Raw genomic sequence first — 27,105 nt, forward strand, 5'->3', positions numbered from 1 at the left:
ACAACCGCTGAAGATGTGGCCCACAAAAGTGGTCATCTCTCTCTCTCTCATGCTCTCATTTTGCGTTCACCTCTTTGCATTACTTGCCCTTTATGCTCCTTCAGCAGCAGATTCAGTTTTATGCTCTTTGACATCTGAGGGGAGTTTCTGTTCTGGGCGTTTTCTTTTTTAAAAAACAGAGAGATTGTTACAAACATTTTGCCTGCGCATGCAAATTCACAGATCCCCTCTACTGGAGCATGGCAGCCTGTGTGGGTTTCTCTTTTAGTGGACGGTACATGAGTGGGTTTACCACATTTACCAGGGGCATATGGGTGAAAGTGTGAGACACCGTGTGAATCAGTGTGAGAATGTATGTGCGTCTGGTATGTTTGTATGTTGACACCAGCTGATCTGGCCGATTGAATTTAATGGACTTATTCGTGATTTACACCCATATATACAAGATCAGAATGAAGCCCCTTTTGTGTGTTATTCCTGCATGTCATGTTAAGGCGAGGAGCAGCAGAACGTTGGATTTCTGATAGTGCTAAGTAAAGATCTCCGGAGTAGATTCTGATCTTAGTTACACTGGTGTAAATCCAGAGTCACACCTTGGACCTCAGTGGAGTGACACCAGATTTACACCCGGGTAAGAGTGCAGAGCCTGGCCCTTTGGCTGAACTCTTCAGTGTATGTATGTTGTAGAGTTTAGGCCATGAGCCCCTGGGAGGAAGGATGGTGAAGATGGGAAAACATCTTTGCTCCATCCAGCATGAACGTGTAATATGATTCAGCAAGTCAAGAGTTAAAGGATTACTTTAGGACCTCTATCTATAGCAGGTGAAAAGTCATTGCAAGCAACCCTTGTTTGGATGCCCTGGTCTCATGACGCCTGCAAGGCATCCCCAGGTGCTTCCAAGGTTTGGGTTACCTAGCTGCCTGGAAAGCCTGGAACACTGTCATTAGCTCAGGTTTGTCTGGATTGGGACTGGTTTCTTCCCACAAGAATTGCAGCTGCCCTGTCCTCCACCCCCACTTGTGACCTCCATCCCACAATTCAGTGCTTTGTGTTAAGAAATTCCCACAAGCCCCTTCTCCCAGGAACTACCAGACAGGTGAATCCCAGAATGCACTGAAACAACCATGGCTGCAAGGGGTGGATGGGCCTGGTGAGACACACACATACTGTAATGATCATAATAGGACCCTCACCTCCGAGCTCACAGCTAGTATAGGGAGCCTCCTTCTTACCCTAACCCATGACGCCTTCCTGTGTGGGCAGGACAGGACCAGTTATAGGTGATGAGGATCACTGGGACTTAACAAATGTGATACATTATTAGCAGGTGCAGATACATCCTCTTCTAGCCCCTTCCTCACAGCACTGTGGTTTGCTGCATCAATGACCATCTTATTTATAAAACAAATAAATAGATGCTTAAAAATAAAAGTGTTGCCAGCCTATAACCTCCAGCCCTCCAGCTGCTACTGGGCTACACGCGGCTCCGGCGATCTGACGGGATCGGTATCTCACAATGCACTAGGGGTGAAACAGACCTCGCTGCAGAAGGCTAGCCCAAGGCTTAGGGCTTAAGGAGGATGTACATGGTGTCTCGGCGGGGGGAATGCTGTGTATGGATGCTCACTTTCCAACAGCCCAGCTCATAGCATAGGCACGCTTATTTGTGGCAGGGGCCTGCATTGGCACTGATCCCTGCTACAGGACTGAGGTATCGATTGAGTTGTAGGATAAAAATCTAGCCATTTATGCAAAGCCAGGGAAGGACTGTGTGTTTTCTCCACGAACCACCCACAGCCAGGGCGTGGGGACATTGGTGCAGCTAGGACACACAGGTCTTCCTATGGACTCTAGGAGAAGCTGCAGTGGGGCTGGCTGCTGGTAGAGACAGGATATTGGCCTAAATGAACCACAGGTCCAATCCAGTATGGTGACTCCTATACTCTACAGTGTGGCTCTCAACCTTTCCAAACTACTGCACCCCTTCCAGGAGTTTGATCTGTCTTGCACCCCAACAAGTTTCACCTCACTTAAAAACCACTTGCTTACAAAATCAGGCATAAAAAGACAAGTGTCCCAGCACACTATTACTGAAAAATGGCTGACTTTCTCATTTTCACCATATCATTATAAAATTAAATCAATTGGAATATAAATATGGTACTTACAGGTCAGTGGAAGGTATATAGAGCAGTGTAAACAAGTCATTGACTGTATGAAATTTTAGTTTGTCCTGACTTGGCTGGTGCTTTTAATGTATCCTGTTGTAAAACTAGGCAAATATCTAGATGAGCTGATGTACCCCTTGGAAGACCTGTGCATATCACCAGGGATATGCATACCCCGACTGAGAACCACTGCTCTTCAAAGTGTGGGCAGTAGACCCATGCAGTTCACAGACCAGGTGGCCACCTCACCACCACTCAACCAGCCATCCCACAACTATGCACCCCGCGGAGGGGTTGTGGCATAGCTACCCTCCATGGCATGCAGCATGGTCTCCCCGCTTTCCTGGCTTCTGTGCATAACTGCTGCATTTCAGGCTATTTGCATAATCTTATTCATCCCACCCCAGCAGAGAGAGGAACTGAAAGTAAGGAAATAATACAACTGCTCTGAGCGAGGCACTGAGAGCAAGGGAGTGCCTCAAGCAGAACAGGGTCTGGGGTTGGGGTGGGGTCTGTTGCTTCAGCAGCAGCCCACCTAAGCCCATGGTCCCCAGCAATAAGGAATGGCCCAGCAGGAGCTCTATGGGAACTGGCTGTGTCCTCCACCGTCACCAGGGAAGAGACTGGTGAGACAAACAGGTAAAGACAAAGTGGTTGGAAACAGGGCACCATCTGTATCCAGACTTAGAAGGGGCCGATGCGTGTTGTGTTGGGATTGTGTGAAGTGTGCAGCCATGTGCATTGTGGGGTATGTGCAAGGAACACGTACCTACATAGAATCATAGAATATCAGGGTTGGAAGGGACCTCTGGAGGCCATCTAGTTCAACCCCCAGCCCAGAGCAGGACCAATCCCAACTAAATCATCCCAGAAGTATGTGCTTTGTGTGTGTGTGTGTGTGTGTGTGTGCAGGGCTGTATGAGTACACGCGTGCTGTTGTGTGAGCGAGCTGTGTCTCTGTGTGTGTACATGGGTGTGTAGCACATCCATCTTTCCGTGTGCAGGGTTGGGTGTTGTGTGTGTGTAGGCAGAGGTGTGTGCCATTTGTATGGGAGGGGGATTGTATGTGTGTACGTATGTGCAGATGCACATGCTGTATAGTGTGTGGTCATTTTGTGTGTGTAGCAAAAAAGAATGCAGATGTGTGTGCTCTTCGTGGTGTATGTCTGTTCAGAAGGGAGTGGGGTGAGATGGAATAAGGTCAGTCAATCATAAACACAATACATCTCCCACTCAAATCTAGGGGTAGCTGGGGAACCGCACTGCGGTTCTCACTTGTATCAGTTTAGATCTTTGTGGAAGAAAATTACTTGGAAAATAACTGAGGAACCATAACTGACTGTGGGCTGAATTCTGCTCCCACTCAAATGCAGGCAATGGGCTGATGGTGTTAGGAGGCCTAGTTCCTCTGGAGCTGTAGAATTGCAACTGCTTGCACCCGGGTGGAACTTAGGGGGGCTGGATGTGGCTAGATCCCAAGCTGGTATGAATTGTCATCACTCCATTGACTTCAGCACAATGACGCTGATTTACACCAACTGGGGATCTGGACCTTTGTCACTAAGGGCATGTCTACATCAGGGGATATCTTAATTTGAGGTTTACAAGCGTTTGGGAAGAATGCAAAACATCAACCATTGCAAAGTTAACTTCTTCCAGTGAACTGGCAAGTAATTAACTTCAGGTCATAAACTCTTGTGTAGACAAGACCTGACGGTAGAAATAATATTAAAATGTCACCATGGTCATATAAGTCATGTCCAAGACTCTAGGACAGATCTCAGAGGCCGTTCAAACCCATACAGATCCTGGCTGTGCTGTAAGATTGAACTGTGTTTTAACAGTTTCTGGGAAAAGCATAACTGTAACCCCTGACCAGGCTGGATTCGTAGCAGGGATGGGATGTAGGAGGCTCAAGGGAGAGCAAAATCTCCCCAACCACGTCAGGACATACGACCTCCATGCCCAAGGAAAAACGCTTCTGAAGAGAAAATTTGTTTCCCTTTTGGAATACGCCAAGTATCAGGTATTTTCTAGGGCTGTCAAGCGATTAAAAAATTAATCGCGATTAATCACCCAATTAAAAAAAATTAATCAAGATTAATTGCACAACTGATCGCACTGTAAAACAATGATAGAATACTATTTAAATATTTGTGGGTGTTTTCTATTTTCAAATATAATGATTTCAATTACAACAAAGAATACAAAGTATAGAGTGCTCACTTTTTTTCTTACAAATATTTGCACAGTAAAAAACAAAAGAAATAGTATTTTTCAATTCACCTCATACAAGTACTGTAGTGCATTCTCTTTATCATGAAAGTTGAACTTACACATGTAGAATTATGTACAAAGAATACCTGCATTCAAAAATAAAACAATGTAAAACTTTAAAGCCTACAAGTCCACTCAGTCCTACGTCAGCCAATCGCTCAGACAAACAAGTTGGGTTATAATTTGCAGGAGATAATGCTACCCGCTTTTGTTTACAATGTCACACAAAAGTGAAAACAGGTATTCTCATGGCACTGTTGTAGCTGGCGTTGCAAGATCTTTACATGCCAGATGTGCTAAAGATTCATATATGTCCCTTCATCTTCAACCACCATTCCATAGGACATGCATCCATGCTGATGGTGGGTTCTGCTCAATAACGATCCAAAGCAGAGCGGACAGATGCATGTTTGTTTTCATCATCTGACACAGATGCCACTAGTAGAAGGTCAAGAATTATTCAAAAACCAGTCAGAGAACACTTCAATCTCTCTGGTCACTCGATTACAGACCTAAATGTCGCAATATTACTACAAAAAGACTTCAAAAACAGACTCCAATGAGAGACTGCTGAATTGGAATTAATTTGCAAACTGGACACCATTAAATTAGACTTGAATAAAGACTGGGAGTGGATGTGTCATTACGCAAAGTAAAACTATTTCCCCATGTTTATTTTTCCCCCCTACTGTTCCTCACACGTTCTTGTCAACTGCTGGAAATGGCCCATCTTGATTATCACTACAAAAGGTTTGTTTTTTCTCTCCTGCTGGTAATAGCTCACCTTAACTGATCACTCTCATTATAGTGTGTATGGTAACACCCATTGTTTCATGTTCTCTGTGTATATAAAATCGTCCTACTGTATTTTCCACTGCATGCATCTGATGAAGTGGGCTGTAGCCCATGAAAGCTTATGCTCAAATAAATGTGTTAGTCTCTAAGGTGCCACAAGTCCTCCTGTTCTTTTTGCAGATACAGACAAAGACAGTCGCTACTCTGAAACCAGTAGAAGGTTGATTTTCTTTTTTGGTGGTTCGAGTTCTGTAGGTTCCACATCTGAGTGTTGCTCTTTGAAGACTTCTGAAAGCATGCTCCACATCTCGTCTCTCTCAGATTCTGGACAGCACTTCAGATTCTTAAACCTTGGGTCGAGTGCTGTAGCTATTTTTAGAAATCTCACACTTCGTTCTGTTTTGTCAAATCTGCTGTGAAAGTGTGAAAATGAACATGTACTGGGTCATCATCCGAGACTGCTATAACATGACTATATGGCAGAATGTGGGTAAAACAGAACAGGAGACATACAATTGTCCTCCAAGGAGTTCAGTCGCAAATCTAATTAACGCATTATTTTTTTAATGAGCATCATCAGCATGGAAGCATGTCTTCTGGAATGGTGGCCGAAGCATCAAGGGACATACGAATGTTTAGCATATCTGGCACGTAAATACCTTGCAATGCCGGCTACAAAAGTGCCATGCGAACATGTGTTCTCATTTTCAGGTGACATTGTAAATAACAAGCAGGCAGAAGTATCTCCCATTAATGTAAACAAACTTGTTTGTCTTAACGATTGGCTGAACAAGGAATAGGACTGAGTGGACTTGTAGGCGCTAAAGTTTTACATTGTTTTGTTTTTGAGTGCAGTTTACATTTGTAAGTTACACTTTCACAATAAAGAGATCACACTACAGCACTTGTATGAGGTGAACTGAAAGACAGTATTTCTTTTGTTTATCATTTTACAGTGCAAATATTTGTAATAAAAATAATAATATAAAGTGAGAACTGTATACTTTGTATTCTGTGTTGTAATAGAAATCAGTATATTTGAAAATGTAGAAAAACATCCAAAATATTTAATAAATTTCAATTGGTATTCTATTGTTTAACAGTGCGATTAATCGTGATTAATTTTTTTGAGTTAATCGCATGAGTTAACTGTGATTCATTGACAGCCCTAGTATTTTCAGAGGGCAGTTATCATTGGAAACCTTCCTGCTACAAACCTTCAGTCCACCAACCTCCACGGGAGATGGCACTAGCTGAATTCTGTGCTTTGCTACCATTGGATAATTAGGGCCAGATCCCCAGCTCATGTTATTTTAGAGTTGTCTGCCCTAGAAATGTTTGTTGCTTTAACTATATACTGGTATTGCTAAAGTGGAAAACCCCAGGTAGCATGAATGCAGTTATACCAGCGTAAAAGTTTTTATCCTGGCATAGCTTCTTCTGATACAGGAAGAAGAATAAGCTATATTGGTATAAGGCACCTTTCAACCAGTATAAATGCATCTACACTGAGGCTTATACCAGAATTTGGTTAAAAAAATCGTGCCCTTAATTGACAGTTGTACTGGTGACAGGTTTCAGAGTGGTAGCCGTGTCAGTCTGTATCAGCAAAAACAACAAGGAGTCCTTGTGGCACCTTAGAGACTAACAAATTTATTTGGGCATAAGCTTTCATGGGCTAAAACCCACTTCATCAGATGCACGGAGTGGAAAATACAGTAGCAGGTATATATACACATAGTACATGAAAAGATGGGAGTTGCCTTACCAAGTGGGGGGTCAGTGCTAATGAGACAATTCAATTAACAGTAGAATACCAAGGGAGGAAAAATCACTTTTGTAGTATAATGAGGGTGGCCCATTTCAAACAGTTGACAAGAAGGTGTGAGTAACAGTAGGGGGAAATTAGTATGGGGAAATTAGTCTTTATTCAGGCCTAATTTGATGATGTCCAGTTTGCAAATTAATTCCAGTTCTGCAGTTTCTCACTGGAGTCTGTTTTTGAAGTTTTTTTTGTTGAAGAATTGCCACTTTTAAGTCTGTTATTGAGTGACCAGGGAGATTGAAGTGTTCTCTGACTGGTTTTTGAATGTTATAATTCCTGATGCCAGATTTGTGTCCATTTATTCTTTTGCATAGAGACTGTCTGGTTTGGCCAATGTACATGGCAGAGGGGCATTGCTGGCACATGATGGCATATATCACATTGGTAGATATGCAGGTGAACGAGCCCCTGATAGTGTGGCTGATGTGGTTAGGTCCTATGATGGTCCTATCCCTTGAAGAGATATGCGGACAGAGTTGGCACTGGGGTTTGTTGCAGGGTTTGGTTCCTGGGTTAGTGTTTTTGTTGTGTGGTGCGTAGTTGCTGGTGAGTATTTGCTTCAGGTTGGGGGGCTGTCTGTAGGCAAGGACTGGGCTGTCTCCCAAGATCTGTGAGAGCGATGGGTCGTCCTTCAGGGTAGGTTGTAGATCCTTGATGATGCGTTGGAGAGGTTTTAGTGTGGGGAAGTAGGTGACGGCTAGTGGTGTTCTGTTACTTTCTTTGTTGGGCCTGTCTTGCAGTAGGCGACTTCTGGGTACCCTTCTGGCTCTGTCAATCTGTTTCTTCATTTCACCAGGTGGGTACTGTAGTTGTAAGAATGTTTGATAGACTTCTTGTACTGGTATAACTCTTCTAGTGTAGACCAGCCCTTGGTGTTGCTCTCTTGGAGTCAATGAGCCAAACCGCAGCTGAAGAAAATCCACTGTAGCTCCACTGAAGTAAATGCGGATTTACACCTGCTGAGAATCTGGCCCATAATTTGTAACAGACTTTTTCTTTGATGAGTTTCACCTCTTTCTCCCCCCCGTTGGTGAACAGTTTCAATTTCTGTCCTAATTATGTGGTATCCGAAATGGTTTGCTGAGCAACTCCTCAGCTTCTAAGACCATTTGCCATATTTTGAAATCCAAGGACACATGGCATCACTTCCTTTCCCTGACTGGATAACTGTACCTCCATGGATCAGGTTTCTAGTAGCAAAGGTTCACGCTTACAGGTTCAAAGATCTCTTACCAATGCTGCTTTAGTTTGATGTTGCCAAAGAGCAGCTGCAGTGAAGATGATTTGGTTTCACCAGTTTGAGGGCTGCCTCGCAGACTGTGGGATCAGCATCAGATCCCACAGTGGTATCCTCTAGAGAATTCTCACTTTCTCCAAACACATACCCTTTTCCTTCCTTGTTTGCAGGGATTTACTTATTATCAGGGGGACCAGCACATGCAAGTCACGTCAGATCGGGTGAGTACATATTATTTCCTCCTGATGTTCCTTGGATCAGGATTTCTGCATCTGGGCCAGAGCAGAGTCCTGGGCCATAGCATGGTGCAAAGCGAACCTTGATGAGATGCCAGTGTAGAGATTCTACTCCCAGCTCTGCAGGTGATTTATATGCGACCTTGGACCTCTTTTCTCTTTGTGCCTTGGTTTCCTCATCTGTGAAACGGGTATAACAACTTCAAACCCACCTTCAAACAGGTGCTTTGAGATCTGTGCATAAAGGGACTGATTCTCCTGTCCCACACACCAGTTTTATTATTTGTATTATGATAGCACCTCAAAGCCCCACCTGCGATCAGGGCCCCATTGTGCTGGGTGTTACACAGTCACATCATCAGAGATAGTCCCTGCCCTGTAGAGTTGACAGTCTAAATTTACAAGACAGGCAAATGTGACAGGACAGTGGCAGGAAGTGATTTGCTCAAGGTCACATGGTGGGTCAGTAGCAGAGCAACAAACAGCACCAAGGACTCCCGAGTCTTAGACTAGTGTCCTATCCACTAGGCCACAGTGGCTTTTGGCTTTGCTCCATAAACCAAACCTACTGGACCAGCCAACGTCTCCTAACTTCAGCAGTTTCTACAGATTTTCACCATTAGAAGGGAGAAGAGAATGAGGCTCCAAAAGAAATGAGTAATATCATCATCATTCTTCCAGTAGTGAAGAGGGCAGTTGGTGAAATCTCACTGCAAGTGTTCTGTAATTCCAGAGCTACTAAGAGCTCCATGCCTGGGAGCTCCATCCTCCCTATGAATGCTCTCAGATACAAATGACAGGTTTCAGAGGAACAGCCGTGTTAGTCTGTATTCGCAAAAAGAAAAGGAGTACTTGTGGCACCTTAGAGACTAACCAATTTATTTGAGCATGAGCTTTCGTGAGCTGTAGCTCACGAAAGCTCATGCTCAAATAAATTGGTTAGTCTCTAAGGTGCCACAAGTACTCCTTTTCTTTTTGTAGATACAAATGATTTGCTCTAATATAAATATATTAGCTCATTGGGCCAGATCCTCAGTTGATATAACTTGAAGCTATGCCCATTTATACTGTTTGAGGATTTGGTCCAGGAGAGCTGGCTGTATTTCAAGGAATCCCTGTTGAGGTTACAGGGACAAACCATCCCGATGTGTCGAAAGAATAGTAAATATGGCAGGCGACCAGCTTGGCTTAACGGTGAAATCCTAGCGGATCTTAAACATAAAAAAGAAGCTTACAAGAAGTGGAAGGTTGGACATATGACCAGGGAAGAGTATAAAAATATTGCTCGGGCATGTAGGAATGAAATCAGGAGGGCCAAATCGCACCTGGAGCTGCAGCTAGCGAGTGATGTCAAGAGTAACAAGAAGGGTTTCTTCAGGTATGTTGGCAACAAGAAGAAAGCCAAGGAAAGTGTGGGCCCCTTAATGAATGAGGGAGGCAACCTAGTGACAGAGGATGTGGAAAAAGCTAATGTACTCAATGCTTTTTTTGCCTCTGTCTTCACGAACAAGGTCAGCTCCCAGACTGCTGCGCTGGGCATCACAACATGGGGAATAGATGGCCAGCCCTCTGTGGAGAAAGAGGTGGTTAGGGACTATTTAGAAAAGCTGGACGTGCACAAGTCCATGGGGCCGGACGAGTTGCATCCGAGAGTGCTAAAGGAATTGGCGGCTGTGATTGCAGAGCCATTGGCCATTATCTTTGAAAACTCATGGCGAATGGGGGAAGTCCCGGATGACTGGACAAAGGCTAATGTAGTGCCCATCTTTAAAAAAGGGAAGGAGGAGGATCCTGGGAACTACAGCCAGTCAGCCTCACCTCAGTCCCCGGAAAAATCATGGAGCAGGTCCTCAAAGAATCAATCCTGAAGTACTTACATGAGAGGAAAGTGATCAGGAACAGTCAGCATGGATTCACCAAGGGAAGGTCATGCCTGACTAATCCAATCGCCTTCTATGATGAGATTACTGGTTCTGTGGATGAAGGGGAAGCAGTGGATGTATTGTTTCTTGACTTTAGCAAAGCTTTTGACACGGTCTCCCACAGTATTCTTGTCAGCAAGTTAAAGAAGTGTGGGCTGGATGAATGCACTATAAGGTGGGTAGAAAGTTGGCTAGATTGTCAGGCTCAATGGGTAGTGATCAATGGCTCCATGTCTAAGTTGGCAGCCGGTGTCAAGTGGAGTGCCCCAGGGGTCGGTCCTGGGGCCGGTTTTGTTCAATATCTTCATAAATGATCTGGAGGATGGTGTGGATTGCACCCTCAGCAAATTTGCAGATGACACTAAACTGGGAGGAGTGGTAGATACGCTGGAGGGCAGGGATAGGATACAGAGGGACCTAGTCAAATTGGAGGATTGGGCCAAAAGAAATCTGATGAGGTTCACTAAGGATAAGTGCAGGGTCCTGCACTTAGGACGGAAGAACCCAATGCACAGCTACAGCCTGGGAACCGAATGGCTAGGCAGCAGTTCTGCGGAAAAGGACCTAGGGGTGACAGTGGACGAGAAGTTGGATATGAGTCAGCAGTGTGCCCTTGTTGCCAAGAAGGCCAATGGCATTTTGGGATGTATAAGTAGGGGCATAGCGAGCAGATCGAGGGACGTGATCGTTCCCCTCTATTCGACATTAGTGAGGCCTCATCTGGAGTACTGTGTCCAGTTTTGGGCCCCACACTACAAGAAGGATGTGAATAAACTGGAGAGAGTCCAGCAAAGGGCAACAAAAATGATTAGGGGTCTGGAACACATGACTTATGAGGAGAGGCTGAGGGAACTGGGATTGTTTAGTCTGCAGAAGAGAAGAATGAGGGGGGATTTGATAGCTGCTTTCAACTACCTGAGAGGTGGTTCCAGAGAGGATGGTTCTAGACTATTCTCAGTGGTAGAAGAGGACAGGACAAGGAGTAATGGTCTCAAGTTGCAGTGGGGGGGTTTAGGTTGGATATTAGGAAAAACTTTTTCACTAGGAGGATCGTGAAACACTGGAATGCGTTACCTAGGGAGGTGGTAGAATCTCCTTCCTTAGAAGTTTTTAAGGTCAGGCTTGACAAAGCCCTGGCTGGGATGATTTAATTGGGGATTGGTCCTGCTTTGAGCAGGGGGTTGGACTAGATGACCTCCTGAGGTCCCTTCCAACCCTGATATTCTACGATTACTGCACTGGGATTAAGTCTTCTCATCTATTTAGGCTCACCTGATAGCTTTTCCAATGAGGAGGATTATGACGATGTGTCCCTGTCCGAGATGGGACATCAGATGCAAAAGAGGCTACCAGCTTATAAAGACAATACAGATGTAGCAAGCCAGAGAAGCAAGGAAGGCACAGGTAGAACCTACTTCTTCTCCTCCTGTTCACTCCCTGGCCTGAACTGATCCCTGGTGACGTCAGTGGGGATTCACCAGAGATGAGTTGGGGCCCATGACTGCATGTGGAGTTACATTCCCAGCAGCAACGTGGCCTGGAGAAGCCTGCATATTTGATCATGGGTGAATTGACACTTCCTCCAATGCCTGCATTTTCCTTCCTGTTTGCAGGCTTTTACGTGCTAGCCGGGAAACCAGCATCTTCAAGTCTCCCAAGGACAGGTTAGTTGGAATTCCTGCAGTCTCCTGTCCCTTGGACTCTATTGTCTGTGTTGCGCTGGGTAATTGGATTCATATGGGCTACGGAGCAGCCGTCAGATGGGAATGGCTTTTGGTTGCTATAGACCTGGAACCAATCTATCTGTCTAAAGGTTTTATCCTGCCACCCATATCTGACTACCTTCCACATAAAGTTAATAGTATTAGCAGAGTCCCTAGTGGACTTCATGGAGTCTCTACCACTTCTCCCTTTTGGTTTGGATTAGGACTGATGCCCTAGAGATTAAAGTCCTCACATCCATTTTCCATGACACCCCACAGCCAACCCCCTGCCTGGAGCCAGATTGGAGCCAATGCTTTAGAGGTGAACAGTCCTGTATTCCCTTCCCCAACCTCTCAGTCTTCTGATCTAACCATGAGACTCCACTCACCCCTCAGAGCTGGGGAGAGAACCTGGGAATCCAGGTGCCCAGTCCTAACCACCAGGCACCCCTCTCCTCTCAGAGATGGGGAGAGAATGCAGGAGTCCTGAATTCTGGGCCCCACCCAGATGTGACCACTAGACCACACCGCTTCCCATTACTCATTTAAAAGAGAGAGCCATTGTCTTTGTTTTCAGTGCAAGCCAACATGATTCTGAAAAGTTTAAATAACCACAAAGTCTTCCTTTAACATCAAGAGCCTGGGTGAAACCCTGTCCTGGGGTAAACGATTCTGGGGTCCTTCCTGCTAGGAAATGCTGAAAATACAGGGAGGTACGGTCAGAGATCTAACTAGTGCTGCTCTCCACAGCTGACCCCATTCCTGGCTCCAATCAAGGAATAGGCTACAGACCGAAGTCCATTGTGACACTCTATGTCCTGATGGGGATTTGTTTTGCAATGTGGGCAGTTCTCCTCTCAATAGCAGTGGTGAAATGTAAGTCTCAGCACAAGTTAGTATGGACACCTACGTGGGGGGGTTGGGGGTGGGAGGGGCCTACTGATGTTATTCTCTTCTCTAAATTAATATATCTGTGCTAGGACAGGCATGCCACAGGGGCAGAAGTGGGGAGAGAGCATCACAGAAAAGCAACTAACAGAAAAAAATGCATGGCTATCAGCTCCCCCGGCCGCCCCCCACACACTGATTTCAGTTACACTGGGGCTAAAACACCCCCTACACACACCGATCTACTATGCTAGTTCCAAAGCGTGCCCACACATGCACGCACCCCCCCCGATTTCAGTGCCACTGAAATCAGAATACACACTAATCTCGGGAACACTGGTGCAACAGCACCATACGCTGTGTCTCGGATCTGTTACACTAGTGTAAATCCAGAGTAACTCCAGTAAAGTCACAATGCTGTAAGCGTCATTTTAGGCTGTCCTGAGCCCTGTCCTGACTTGGTATTACTTTCCACTCACCTTGCACTGGTGTAACGGACTGCACAAGGTTCAGGGCAACAGGAGATCAAGCTCTCCTTTATCTACTTCCACAACCCATACAAGCAACACGGCTTTACCGCTGGATGTTAAATGGGCTCATGCGATTATTGAACATGGAGGATGAGGGTGGGGAGAGTGCGACCAGCAACTCCAGACAAATCCCTGCTCCAGCGATTCACCCATCAAGTCCTCTCCAAGGGAGAGTTAGTGCTACATCTCTTTCTCCCCGCCACGTGGTCTTATAATGATTTATTTATTACTATTCTTACTTGTACTACAAGATGAAGGCCCCATTGTGCTCGGCACTGTACAGGAATGTAGAGAAAGGCGGTCCTTGCCCTGTCAGTCTAAATGGAGGAGGGTACATCTACACAGTAAAGAAAAGAACCCCAGAACCCATGGCAGCGGTCTCAGATCAGGATCAGTTGATTTGGGCTTGTGGGGCTAAAACTAGCATGCAGATGTTCGGGCTTGGGCTGGAGCTGGGCTCCAGGACCCTCCCCGCTTTCAGAGCCCAGGGTCCCAGCCCGAGCCTGAACGTCTACGCTGCTAGTTTTAGTCCTGCAGCGTGAGGCCCGTGAGCCTAGCCAGTTGGCCTGGACTCTGAGACTGGCTACCACCGGCCTTTTTTTCACCCCCTGTATAGACATACCCAAAGGGTGGGAGGGACTCCTATCAGTGCAGTCGAGTCCCATACCAGCAATCCCACCCTTAGGGATCAGATACTGCTCTTGGTTACAGTGGTGTAAATCTGGAGTAACTCCACTGGGTCAGATTTTCAGCTGTGTGAATCAACATCGCCCCACTGACTTCAAGGCATAAGCCAACCTCTCATTATTGGGTCATGGGAGGAAACATCCCTTGGAGTCAGGTTACCACCAGTGCACCTTCCCCTGAAGCAGCGGGTGGAGGCCGCTGTTGGAGACAGGATACTTGACGAGATGAGATTCCTGATATGATCCAGTGTGGTCATTTCTAACTAGCTGAGGGGCTGGCCTCTTTATTTTAGCATGAATGGAAAAAGCCATATTCTTTTGTTTCCTTTTTAGACTTGGAGGTGTCAGAGGAGTTAAAAGTTTTAAACTATAACCACTCGGAGAGGCTAATGAACGGTAGGTTCTTGGACTCTAGCCAACGTGATGTAGGTACTTCTGGTTAACAGTGGAACTTGCTGGATTTGAATTAGGGGTGGGTGGATCAATTTGGCAAAGCTAATCCTTTCAGGAATCCTGGGCCCATCTCTAGCACCACTGAAGCATCACAAAGCTTTTTGTAAGTAATGAAAAAAGCTAAACAAACCACTCCCTAAATCTGATTCTCCTTTCATTTATATCAAGAAAAGAACCATTGACTTTGATAGAGTTACTTCTGATTTACACCAGAATTACACCTTTAGCCCTGATTCAGCTCTCACATCAGTTTATATTAGTGTAGCACCAATGGAATTACTGCAGATGCCCACTGGTTTAAGTGCGATCAAGATCAGACCCACTGAGCTTAATGGAGTTACTCCTGATTTACACTGGATAGTATGAGAGGAGAATCAGATGGACAAACAAGCTGCAAGAGGCAAAGGATTTGGTTAAGGTCACACAAAAGAGACTGGACACTTAGAAGAGCCTTAGCTGATGTAAATCAATAAATGCCAATTGACATCAATTGAGGCTTATTGTTATCGTTTATCTGTATTGTGGTACCACATAGTGGCCCCATCCCTACCATGCCAGGCGCTGTGCAAACATATAAAAAAGTCATGGTCCCTGATCCAAAGAGCTTACACTCAAAGACAAGAAATATCAGGTGAAAACAACAAATAAATCGTAGGAGCACACAGTCACAATGAAGGAATTAAGGATCTGGCCCATCATGAGGAAGGCTGCCTCTCATAAGAGCTTAAGCTTAGTTTTTCAGCTCCAAATGGAGCTGAACTGAATTTCAATTATTACTTGCATTACACCAAAGTCAGGGCTCCATTGTGCTAGGCACTTTACAGGCACATGAAGAAAAACAGCCCTTGCCTACACAGTCTAAATAGGCAAGACAGACACAGGGTGAGAGGGAAAAGAGACTTGCCCAAACTTGCAGACAGAGGTGGGAATAGAACCGAGCTCCTTAGCACAGCACCTCATCTGCTAGACCATGCTGCCTACTTCCCATTGCTTCATATGATGCTTTGCACTTTTCAGTGGTGCAGGACCTGGCTGATGGACGAATAGAGCGAAAGAGAATCCAGAGCGACATGAACAAAAGCTTTAAGGAATTGTGGGATTTGGCAGGTGAGAGAACATCGGGCATATTTTCATCGCTGTTATTTTCTCATGGTCTGTTCATGGTACCATGAAAACTATGGTTGACTGTTATCAATTTTACCCCAAGAAGCATCAGAAGGGGCTGGTGAATGAAAGTCAGTTTCTGCTCTTGGTTACCCAGTATAAATCCAGAGTAACTCAACAGAAGAATATTGAGTCACTTTGAGTTTATGGCAGTATGAATAAGAGCAAGATTTGGCGAAAGGAGGATTCTAAGGTAGGCAGAATCCAAATAAAAAAGGATTTACAGGTCAAAATGGCTCATGGAAACAAATTAGACGACTGAAATTTCTGGAAAACATGTGACATGCTCCCAGTGAGCCACCTCACTAAATAAGCAAAAAACTGCTTTCTGCATGAGCCAGAGTTTCCAACAGTAAAGGAAGGCTGTCCTGAATTCTCCCTTACAGCATCCCTCTGCAGTGTTCTCCCAGAGTCTATAAAATGTGCAGCCGGCTGGAAGAAGTTTGGGAAAGCATGCTATTACTTTTCAAATACGACGACAGACTGGATGGGTGCGAAGCAGTTCTGTACTGATCAAAACTCTTACCTGGTTATCGTTAACAATGACAATGAACAGGTAAGCTATCCCCTCTGTTTGCTATAGTACGCCATTCAGAATGGAAAGAGTGAGGCATAAGGATCAGATCCTGCTCTCAGCTCCATCCATGTCAATCCAGAGTAACTCCAGTAAATTCAGGGGGGTTTCACAAGTTTACACTGCCTCATCTTCCTCTCTGACTGATGTAACTCGACTGGCTGCAATTAAGTTACGCTGATGGGAGAAGAGAATCAAGCTTGGGGTATCAGAGTAGCAGTCTGTATTTGCAAAAAGAAAAGGAGTGCTTGTGGCACCTTAGAGACGAACCAATTTATTTGAGCATGAGCTTTCGTGAGCTACAGCTCACTTCATCGGATGCGTTTGATTTGAGATTTGACCAGACCCTGAGATTTGAAAATCAGCATAGCTCTACTGAAGGCACTGGAGCTCCGCCAATTTAAATCAGCAGAGGATCTGGCCCTTTTGACTTCAGTAGAACTACACCAGCTGAGGATGTGGCCCTGAAAGCCCATATGTGCTTCTTTTAGAGCACTGGGGAGGAGGCTATAGTGGGAGGACGTTTGTCAGAGCGGTGCACCCTGCCCCACTGGGAACCCCCAAACTCATCTCCCCTAAGGCAGTGAAAAAACATTCAGAAGGCCGTGACTTTTGATCGCTAGACAGCTGGCTGACATACAAGGGAAAGGCTGTTGAGATACTATGCCGATGGGTGCATTAGAATTGTACAGACTGACCGCTCCATTTCACCTTGCCAGTCCCCAGAGCCATCATGCTGGCCTTCGTCATATTAAATTCTTTTCCGTTCTAGGCTTTTTTGAAAGACTGTAATAAACAGAAAAGGACATACTGGCTGGGACTGAGTGATGCAGTGGAGGAAGGGACGTGGCAGTGGGTAGACAATAGCCCGTATTCTGTCAGGTAAGCCCCTTCTCATGCAAATTCCTTAATCAGAAAATTAGTCCCAATACTCAGGAGTTTTGAAGCCATGGCTATGTCTGTTTTGTCTCTTATCTCATGAAAGGGGACTGAGCAGGATAGGCTCAGAACAGGCACTGAGCACGGGAAGCAGGGATGCAGAACTGGGGCTGGAATCTTAGCATGGGAGAACTCTTTCACACGAAGTTAGTGCCAATAAAAAGTACCCTGGAGACTGCAGTCCTTTGTTTATCTGCAGAGAAGGTACAGCTGAGCAAGCCCCACTTCTGCGCTGGCTCTTCCTTGCCAATACGCCTCACCTCCGCCCTGGAGCGACTCCTCTGGTGTGAGAGGGGAGTTCAGTCTCCATGGCCTATTCCATCCTTGGCCTCTCTGATCTGATGGCCAACATATTTTTGCTAATTAGGGAGTGAGTTTCTCACAACGTCCTTCCTGTCCCAATGTTGGCGCACAGGGCGGAAACCAGTCTCTTCCACACTTATGGTGTTGAGATAGCCTATTCTGCCCTCCTTGCTAAGGGTTCTTCTTAAGGTTTTTCTTGAGTGCCCTAGATTCCTCACACCAGTTGGTTTCTACCTGGCAGCTTCATGTGGGAATCTGTGTGTTTTCATCCTGAGTGCAAGCCCCGCATATGTCCAGCACTTCCTTCTGATTCTGATGGAAATGAGTTGTGGGTTGTTGATTTCTCAGATATCTTCATTGGTGATGACATTTTTTTCAATCAACTCCCAGAATATTTCATAGACACTAAATTTCCAAAGTTGCCTAGTTTTCTGTCTAAGATTTTAGTAAATCTCCAGGTCTCGCAGCAGTATGTTAGCACCGAGATTATATTTCAATTGAAAATTCTCAGGTTTTGTTCTAGTACTGTATCTCTTTGATTTCTAGATGTTGCTGAATTTAGAAAGTGCTGTGGGTGGCTTTACTATCCTTGATGTCACTTCCTTCTTGAGGCCTTCATTGGCTAACTTTCTTGACATTTTTGCATTCTGCTGTGATGTTACTGCTTGATATCTGGGTTTCAAGGATGTTTGTTTCAGCGTAATTAATTCTGAGCCCCCCTTGGCGTGCTATTTTTGCCAAGTTCTCTGTCTTTGTTTTTAACTTTCTGGGGGTGTTTCTCAGTAACACAATATAATCAGCAAAGTCTAGGTCTTCTAAGCTTTTTGGCATCTACCCTTGCTATATCAGTGTTTGTGTTGCTAATACACTTCTTTCTTAATTATACAGTCTATTGCAATGCCAAACAATGGTGGAGATAAAATTCAACTCTATTTCATGCGGTCCACTCTGAACCAGTCCGTGTTCTGGTTGTTCACCCTTACAGAGCACTTTGCATCTTTATACATGGCTTTGATGTTGCCGATGACTTTAACTGGGATTTTGTAGGATTGAAGAATATTCCACAATGTATGTCTGTGCAGGCAGGCAAATGCCTTTTGAAAAAAAAATAAAAAAAAAATCAATAAATCTGATAAAGAGTGGAGTTTGCTATAATGGTTCTTAGTGTGAATATCTGATCTACATAGGATCTTTTGGGCCTGAATCCAACTGGTTCTTCTCTAAGCTTTGCATCCACTGTCTCTTTCATTCTGTGTAGTATCACACTGCAGAAGGCTTTCCCTACAACAGAGTAATGTAACTCCCCTCCAGCTGTTACGGTCAGGAAGATCACTCTTTTGGGGTATTTTGACAGGGATTCCATGATTCCACTGGTCAGGAGGAAACCCGCTTTCCCGCAAATATCATTGAACATCTCTGTCAATTTTGATAGGATAGTAGGATCAAATACTTTCATCATTTCTGCTATAATTTGGTCATCTCCCACCACTGTTACTTTTCAGATTTTTGACTGCAGCCTGTACTTCTGACATCTTTACTGGACTCTTGTTAATGTGAAGTTGATCAGCTTCCCACGTTCCATCAAATATGATGCTGAAATGGGACTGGGTCTATTGACGACTTCTTTGAAATGCTCTGCTCATCTGTTTTATCGGTTCTACTTCAGCTGTAAGCCTTTGTCTGTCTTTGCTTTTCATTGGCCCATGTCCGGTTTTGAAATTTTCACATGGGTTTTTAGTCACTTGGTAAACAGCTATGTGGTTTCCTAACATAGCAGCAACATCAACAGCAACTTCAGCTGCTAGGTTTTCAACATATCTTTCCTTGTGTTGCTTCACACCGCTTTTCCTGCTTTCTTATACTCCTCTTTTGGCTTTTGCCTGGTCTTAGCATTCAGGAGTTTTCCTTTCAGTTCTTTCCTTGATGAGATACCACTGTCTCTTGGCTTATCCAATTCTTGCTCTATGTTGATAACCAACTCTGACTGCTGCCGCTTGAATCATATGGTTTCTGATCACTGCCCATTTTTCTTCAGGCCCAGTCTCTATCTCACCTCTCTCGGCCTCTGCCAGTGCCTGAAGCCCGTTTCTTAGTTCAAGCTGGGATTTCTCACACTACGCTTTTGCTTTCAGTTTTATAATGGTGATTTTCCTTTCCCGCTTTCTGCTTAGCATTGATGGTTCTCAATTTTAATTTCAGTTTAGCAATGCAAAGATTGTGGTCACCGCTAACATCTGCTGCTCGATATGTCCTTACATCTTGGATGGATTACTTGGATCTTGAGCTAGTGTGGATGTGCTCAGTCTGACTTTTCATTTTGCCATCTGATGAAATCCAGGTTTCTGTGTGTATTCCTTTGTTAGGGAACAGGTACTTGCAAGAACCAGGTAGGTAACCAAGCACAATTCAGTAGTCTCTCACCATTTTGGTTGATGGTTCCCAACCCATGTTTCCCCATTGCTCTTTCCATTCCTTAGTTGTCACATCCTATTTTAACGTTAAAGTTGCCCATCGCACGGAGTAAGCCACGTATAGGTATTCAGTCAACCACACTTTGGAGACAATTGTAGAATTCATCTTTATCCTCAGCACTATGTTCCTTTGTTGGCGCTGTATGATGGACATTTTTAGGAATCTGGTTTGGTATCTGGCGCATATGATGCTTTGATTAATCAGTTCCCAGCCAGTGAGTAATTTTTCAGCAGAATCTGTCAGAATGAGAGCTATTCCCCCAAGTGTTTGTTGTCACTACAACCTGAGTAAATGAGATGTTTCCTCTCTTGCTTGAAACGCTTCTTATCCGCCTCTATCAACCGGCTCTCACTGATGCTCAAGATTTCGAGTCTGTCATTGTCCCTCTCTCTCATGACCTGCAAGATCTTTGATGTTTGAAACATTGTTCTCACATTCCAATAAACAATTCTGAAAGCCAGCATCAAACTTGTGGGGGTCCTGGCATCCACCAGGAGCCTTCTTGCAGCATGAAGGGTCAGCAGTGTTCGTTTTTACTGAAATGCTGTCAAGTGATTAAAAAAAATTAATCATGCGATTAATCAGACTGCTAAACAATAATAGAATACCATTTATTTAAATATTTTTGGATGTCGTCTACATTTTCAAATATATTGGTTTCAATTAGAACCCAGAATACAAAGTATACAGTGCTCATTTTGTATTTATTTTTGATTACAACCTAATACAAGTACTGTAGTGCAATTTCTTTATAATGAGTTGAACTTACAAATGTAGAATTATGTACAAAAAATAACTGCATTCAAAAATAAAACAATGTAAAACTTTAGAACCTACAAGTCTCACTTTCAGGTGACATTGTAAATAAGCAGTAGTCAGCAGTATCTCTCGTAAATGTAAACAAACTTGTTTGTCTTAGCAATTGGTTGAACAAGAAGTAGGACTGAGTGGACTTGTAGGCTCTAAAGTTTTACATTGTTTTGTTTTTGAGTGCAGTTATATAACAAAAAATCTACATTTGTAAGTTACACTTTCACGATAAAGAGATTGCACAGCAGTACTTGAATGAGGTGAATTGAAAAATAGCATTTCTTTTGTTTATCATTTTTACAGTGCAAATATTTGTAATAAAATAATAATATAAAGTGAGCACTGTACTCTTTGCATTCTGTGTTGTAATAGAAATCAATACATTTGAAAATGTAGAAAAACATTCAAAAATATTTAATACATTTCAGTTGGTATTCTATTGTTTAACAGTGCAAGTAATCGCGATTAATTTTTTTAATCACAGTGAATTTTTTGGATTAATCGTGTGAGTTAACTGCGCTTAATCGACAGCCCTACTAAGAACCCCAACACTCTATGTGACTAGATCCCCCTGGCGTGCTGTCTGTGACTATGGTCGGCCCACCGTGCACTCCTGACTCTCTCCCCTCATTGTTCCTGCTTGCCCCTTGCCCCTGCTTGCCGGGATCCAATAAAAAAAAAAAAAAAGAAGCAACAAGCTACAACAAGCTCCAAGCCAAACAAGCAACAAGCTCAAGCCAAAAACTAGCCAACAAGCAACTCACAAGCCAATTAAGCCAAAAATAAGCCCAATTTCTGTGGTTTTTTTCATGGGTTTGGCATGTCTGACTGGCAGCCCCAGCATGCAGGAAATGGGGTTCCATTATGGTGCTTTGTTGTTATTCTTCTCCATTGTTATATGGACTTGTCCCTCTGGTAAATGAATTGACACTAAGGGACAACTTGTGGCTTAGCATAAGTGGGTGCATCTCTGTGGATTTGCACCTGCTTTCACCAGACCAGACTTTAGTCCTAGGGATTCATTTCACATAGACCACCAAAGAGCCATCAGATGGTGACATCTCCTGGTTGTTTAGCCAACCTGTCTGGACTGACCCAGTACTTTAGAACTGGAACCCTCCAGTATTCAGAGCAATCCAATCTCCCCTGCCTTGGAATAACTCTGGCTGGAGAGTTGCCACTCTTGCCAGGGTTTGAGATGTTCTACAGAACCTTCCCCTCCTACAGCTCCTTCCCCGTATGTAGGGTGGCACCATGCCCTCCCAGAGCACCTCCTTGTGGTACAGCAAGGCCCTGCAGGCACACTTCCATCAGTTACCTCTACAGGGATTCAGAAATAAAATCACTCGCCTCCAGAATCTTTAAACAATATTCCCCTTCTCCTGGGGTCTAATTTATTTAGTGTATACACATAGGTCATCTGATTTTCAGCTGTAACAGGAAGAGACTGATAAAAACAGCACGATAGGAAAAGAAAAAAAAATCTGTGTTTATCCGATAAACACTGGAAAATATTACTTGTATCTAAGGGCTTGTCTGCACAGAGCAGTAATTCGGATTATGGGCATTGGGATGGGTAATTTTTAAAGCATACTAATGTGTTGTGCGTTAATTGGTCTGTGTAGACCCTGCTGGTGTGGACTAAAGGTTCTCAAGTGTGCTTTAACATAGTGCTGATGGAAACAATACTACGTTAAAGTGTGCCTAGGGAATATTACAAAGAGATGATTTACAGTATATACTGTGACAGACCCAGACCACTGGGATACAGGAGTCTGGTAGAAGGCAAATATACTGGCCAGCGGATGAAGAGTTTTCTGTTCCCTGAAGGGCTGCACTAGAGCAATCAGGAACCTGCTAGAACCAGTTAAGATAGGCAAGCTAATTAAGACACCTGGAGCCCATTAAGAACATACTAGAATCCATCATGGCAGACAGACGAATCAGGACACCTGGTTTAAAAAGGACCTCCCATCAGTGAGGGGAGGGTGTGCAAGGAGTGCTACTGGAGGACTGAGGAGTACAAGCGTGATCAGGCTTCAGGAGGAAGCTGGTCCTGCTTGGTTAGGAGAGGGTGGAGCCTTGCCTCACCATCTCTACAAGACTTCAGGTCCTGGACTCTTAAAAGAATAGCACAAGTTTTCACCCGTCAGACTCTTCCCTGGGACAGATTCTCCTCTCGCCATAGCTGCCTTTGTCATTTTCCAAGAACCTGGGGTACTAAACCTTAAAGGGACCACACTACAGGATAGGGGTGGGATGACCCCTAGGCCCTACTACCCCGACACTGCAGGGCAACCATTGACCCATTGATCTGACTGGCATTGATTGCCCTCTTGCTAACACCAGTGCAAATCCAGAAAGCCAGATTCCCAGCTCATGTAAATTGGCATTGCTCCATTTACATGTCCACTTACATCAGATGAGGACCCGGGAATGTACTGATGACAGGACTTACTGGTGTAAGAGGATAATCAGGCCTGTAGCATTACCTTCTCAGGGTAAGCTTTTGGTCTCCATTACACTGGAGTAAATCTTTAATCTCTCCATTGACGTCCATTTGGCTTACTCTTACACCGTTACCAGAATATGGCCTGCTGGATTTAATCTTAAACTCGATGGAAGAATTTGTAGATATCTGTCTCTGCAGTGGCAGAGCTGTATTTAATAAAGGGGGCTGAGATCTACAAAATCCCTCCTTAGAGGCTACAGTTATTAGCACTGCCTTGAGAGGCGTGAACTTTTCCCATTTGTCTTAATGGGTTTTAACTCTGGAACCTGAAGGTGACCTTTTAAATGTCAGCACAGTTTAACTACATCAGCAGACTCTATGTGGCTTTGTTTTTCTTGGCAGCTTTTGGAACTTCGGGGAACCAGACATCAAGGGTGAGGAAGAAGACTGTGTCAGCATGAGGTCTACTGGGACATGGAGCGATTCCGAGTGCTCCCGGCCCAATTACTGGATTTGTGAAAAGACATGGATCTGCTGACCCACTTTTCAAACACGCTCTTGTTATGGGATTGAGCACAAGTCCCACTGCTCCTTCTGCACCTGCTCAGTGGCTGACAAGAACTCAGTCCGGCTCCCCAGTAGCTGAACTGAAGATGACATTTCTCCAGATTGTTAATAGTGCTCTCCTGCATGCTAGTTAGTGCTGTAGGTTCAGGGGTCCAACTGGTCCCCAGAAAAGTGGCAGTATTATCCCTCAGTCCTGTTCACTTCCTCGAGTTTTACCCATAAAACGCAGAGCAGTTGCACACTTCAGCTAAAATGATCAGCAGTTGAAATGTAACTGTGTTGACATGTAAATGGCCACCATTGAGCTTCAGAATCAACACCCACTTAAAACAAATGAGGAAAGTTCATGCCTCTCAGAGCTATGAGGCCCAATTCTTTACTTGCATCTGTTTTAAACTGAGGTAACAACAGGTTTCAATATAGTTACTTCTGCATCAGTAGTGTCTACTTAACTCTCAGAAATTATACCTTCTATAGACTAATTCTTATACTTCAGATCCACTCCTCAAAAATATGACTGTGTTGACAAGACCCATTAAGGGGATGCAGCCACTTCACTCATACTCTATATTTAGGCTTGGCAGAATTAGACTGTTTTTATATATACAGTTTTGACAGATAAATAATAAACGTTTATTTAAGTATTTTTTTAAAAAATAATCAATGTAAATTTTCACAGTTGTAGAAAATTATGGGCAGGTCAGACAATATTTATGACAGTACATGTAGACATTCAAAAACTTAAACCATTATCACAGTTAAAACCACAAATTGTCAATGTCATATGTCAGAATGGTTGGGTTCAGAATAGCAGCCGTGTTAGTCTGTATTCGTAAAAAGAACAGGAGGACTTGTGGCACCTTAGAAACTAACCAATTTATCTGAGCATAAGCTTTCGTGAGCTACAGCTCACTTCATCGGATGCATACAGTGGAAAGTACAGTGAGGAGATTTTATATACACACAGACCATGAAAAAATATACACTGTACGGAGAGTGATCACTTAAGATGAGCTATTACCAGCAGGAGAGTGGGGTGGGGGGAGAGAAAACCTTCTGAAGCGATAATCAAGGTGGGCCATTTCCAGCACATATCCAGGAGTTAACAAGAACGTCTGAGGAACAGTGGAAAGAGGAATAAAAAAGGGGAAATAGTTTCACTTAGTATAATGACTCAACCACTCCCAATCTCTATTCAAGCCTATGTCAGAATAGACAAAGCAGATATCCTTAAATCAAACTCTAATATATGCGCAAGCGGTATTTTCCTTACTTTATCTGTCCATAAATTCTGATTATTAGAAATGAACATTTTTTGTCGGTTTGTTTGCGTACTGTGAAATCGACATTTACCAACATTGAGTGATAAACATCTAATCCTTCCAATCTTACATATATTCCTCCTTCACTTTCTATCACTCCATGCAAATTGTATCTCTCCCTGCCTTAAGCCATGTCCTTTCATTCATTTGTGGAATAATAATTAGGTGATTCTGTAGCTACGGTCAAGTTGAGTATTGCCCTTTAAAACAGGGATTCTGCTTTATTGCTACATAGAAAGAATATAGCATATTTTCCTCAAACGTGCAGCAATTATAACTGATCACAGAATGAATTTTCTGAGGGTTTACAAATAAGTCTGTTGACTAGTTTGGATTATAATCAATTAAACTTGTGTCCTTTTAAGAAGTGCAGTGCACATTGCCAGAATTTTTTTTTTGTACTGAATGAGAAAATCCTCTGTTGTGACAAACTGTCTGTTTAAAGATTGACTTTTCTAAGTGCTCTAAAATTGACATGTTTGTTGGATTTCTTTAAATTTGGTGTGCCTCAGGGGGATGCAGGGTAGGATTAGTGAAGCAAATTTGGAGTCATTTGAGCTAGGGATTCCAGAGATATAAGCCTGGAAAAAACAGCTATTTTTTAAAAAAGGTTTCTAGGTGGTTTTTTTTTTTTTTTTTTGCAGAGAGCTAAAGATCAAACTATTGATGGGATGCAGGTAAAAATGGTCTCAATCTGTTGAGTTTTACCCAAGGTAGTGCGTGGCACTCACTAAATCTTTGAGGGACCCAAACTGATAACAGAATTTAAGAAAATGTACATTTTTACACTGCACGTGCACCAATACAAAAAACCAGCTAGCTGGGTTCCATGCCAGTTTTTATATGCTTTAATCCTCAACTCGTAAGAGCTCTAAAATCTGCACAGTTAATCGGATTGCTTTGAAATCTGGTGTGCCTCACGGTGGCATAGGGTAGAGTTAGGGATCCAAATCTGGGGTCATTTGGCCGAGTTCCCAAGTTACTGGTCCCCTCCAAAAAACGGTTTCCTTCTTTTGCCTTCTGCTGTTAATCTGCGAGGTACTAATGACTGAATGAATCTCAGGCCTGGTCTACACTACAGAGTTAGGTCAATGTAAGGCAGTTTATAGTGACTTAACTCTGTAAGTGTCTACACTACAATGTTGCTCCTGCCGATTTAAGTCGCCCACTACACCGACTTAATAACTCCATCTCCACAACAGGCATAGTGCTTAGGTTGATATAGACACTGCATTGCTTACGTCAGACTGTTCCGGCTGAGCCCGGGGCTCGTGGCTGGCAGTGCCCTACAATGCCCCACACAGACAGTTAAATCGATGCCAGCACTCCTGGTAAGAACATTCACTGCTGACAGAAGGAATTAGTGTGGACATGCAAAACCGATGTAATGACTGTGGTGGCTGTAGGTGTAACTGAAGTGGACTTTGTAGTGTAGACTTGCCCTCAGACCCCTTGATGGCTGTGAACTCACCCTGCAATTTCCTTAGCTAAGGATAAGTTAATCACAACCCCCCAACCTAAGACAAAAGGAGTTTGGAACTGAGTGGCTGGAGGTGTGAGTCATAGGTGCCAGATTTATTTTGGTGGAAATGTAATCAGACTATTTGGAGGGGGGAAAAGTCAGAATATGAATGCTTCTTGAGATGGGAGGGGTATTAAGGAGGGGAAGGAATAGGGCTAGAGGGGTTTGGGGCTGGAGCAAGGAAAATTCTGGGGAATTGGATAAATAACGGATGGGATGGTAAGTGTGGTGAAAGAGTTTGGGGGCTCAGGTGAGGGAG

At 43.9% G+C, this 27,105-nt stretch overlaps 1 protein-coding gene across 2 annotated transcripts; it reads left to right on the forward strand.

Moving 5' to 3' along the window:
* The first annotated feature begins 2,630 nt into the window (after positions 1-2,630).
* On the forward strand, positions 2,631-25,306 carry LOC140901112 (C-type lectin domain family 17, member A-like). 2 transcript variants are annotated; one of them, XM_073319372.1, is made up of 10 exons: positions 2,631-2,808; positions 8,474-8,524; positions 11,728-11,865; positions 12,075-12,125; positions 12,915-13,040; positions 14,602-14,664; positions 15,739-15,828; positions 16,272-16,441; positions 17,232-17,341; positions 23,838-25,306. In XM_073319372.1, the coding sequence occupies exons 1-10, from the start codon at positions 2,733-2,735 to the stop codon at positions 23,971-23,973; spliced, it is 1,011 nt and encodes a 336-aa protein (XP_073175473.1). In that variant the 5' UTR covers positions 2,631-2,732; the 3' UTR covers positions 23,974-25,306. The 2 variants fall into 2 exon arrangements, with proteins under 2 accessions (XP_073175473.1, XP_073175474.1); XM_073319373.1 differs by lacking the exon at positions 8,474-8,524.
* Positions 25,307-27,105: the final 1,799 nt, after the last annotated feature.

Source organism: Lepidochelys kempii, chromosome 20, assembly GCF_965140265.1.
Source record: "Lepidochelys kempii isolate rLepKem1 chromosome 20, rLepKem1.hap2, whole genome shotgun sequence".
In the NCBI taxonomy this organism is placed as follows: domain Eukaryota; kingdom Metazoa; phylum Chordata; order Testudines; family Cheloniidae; genus Lepidochelys; species Lepidochelys kempii.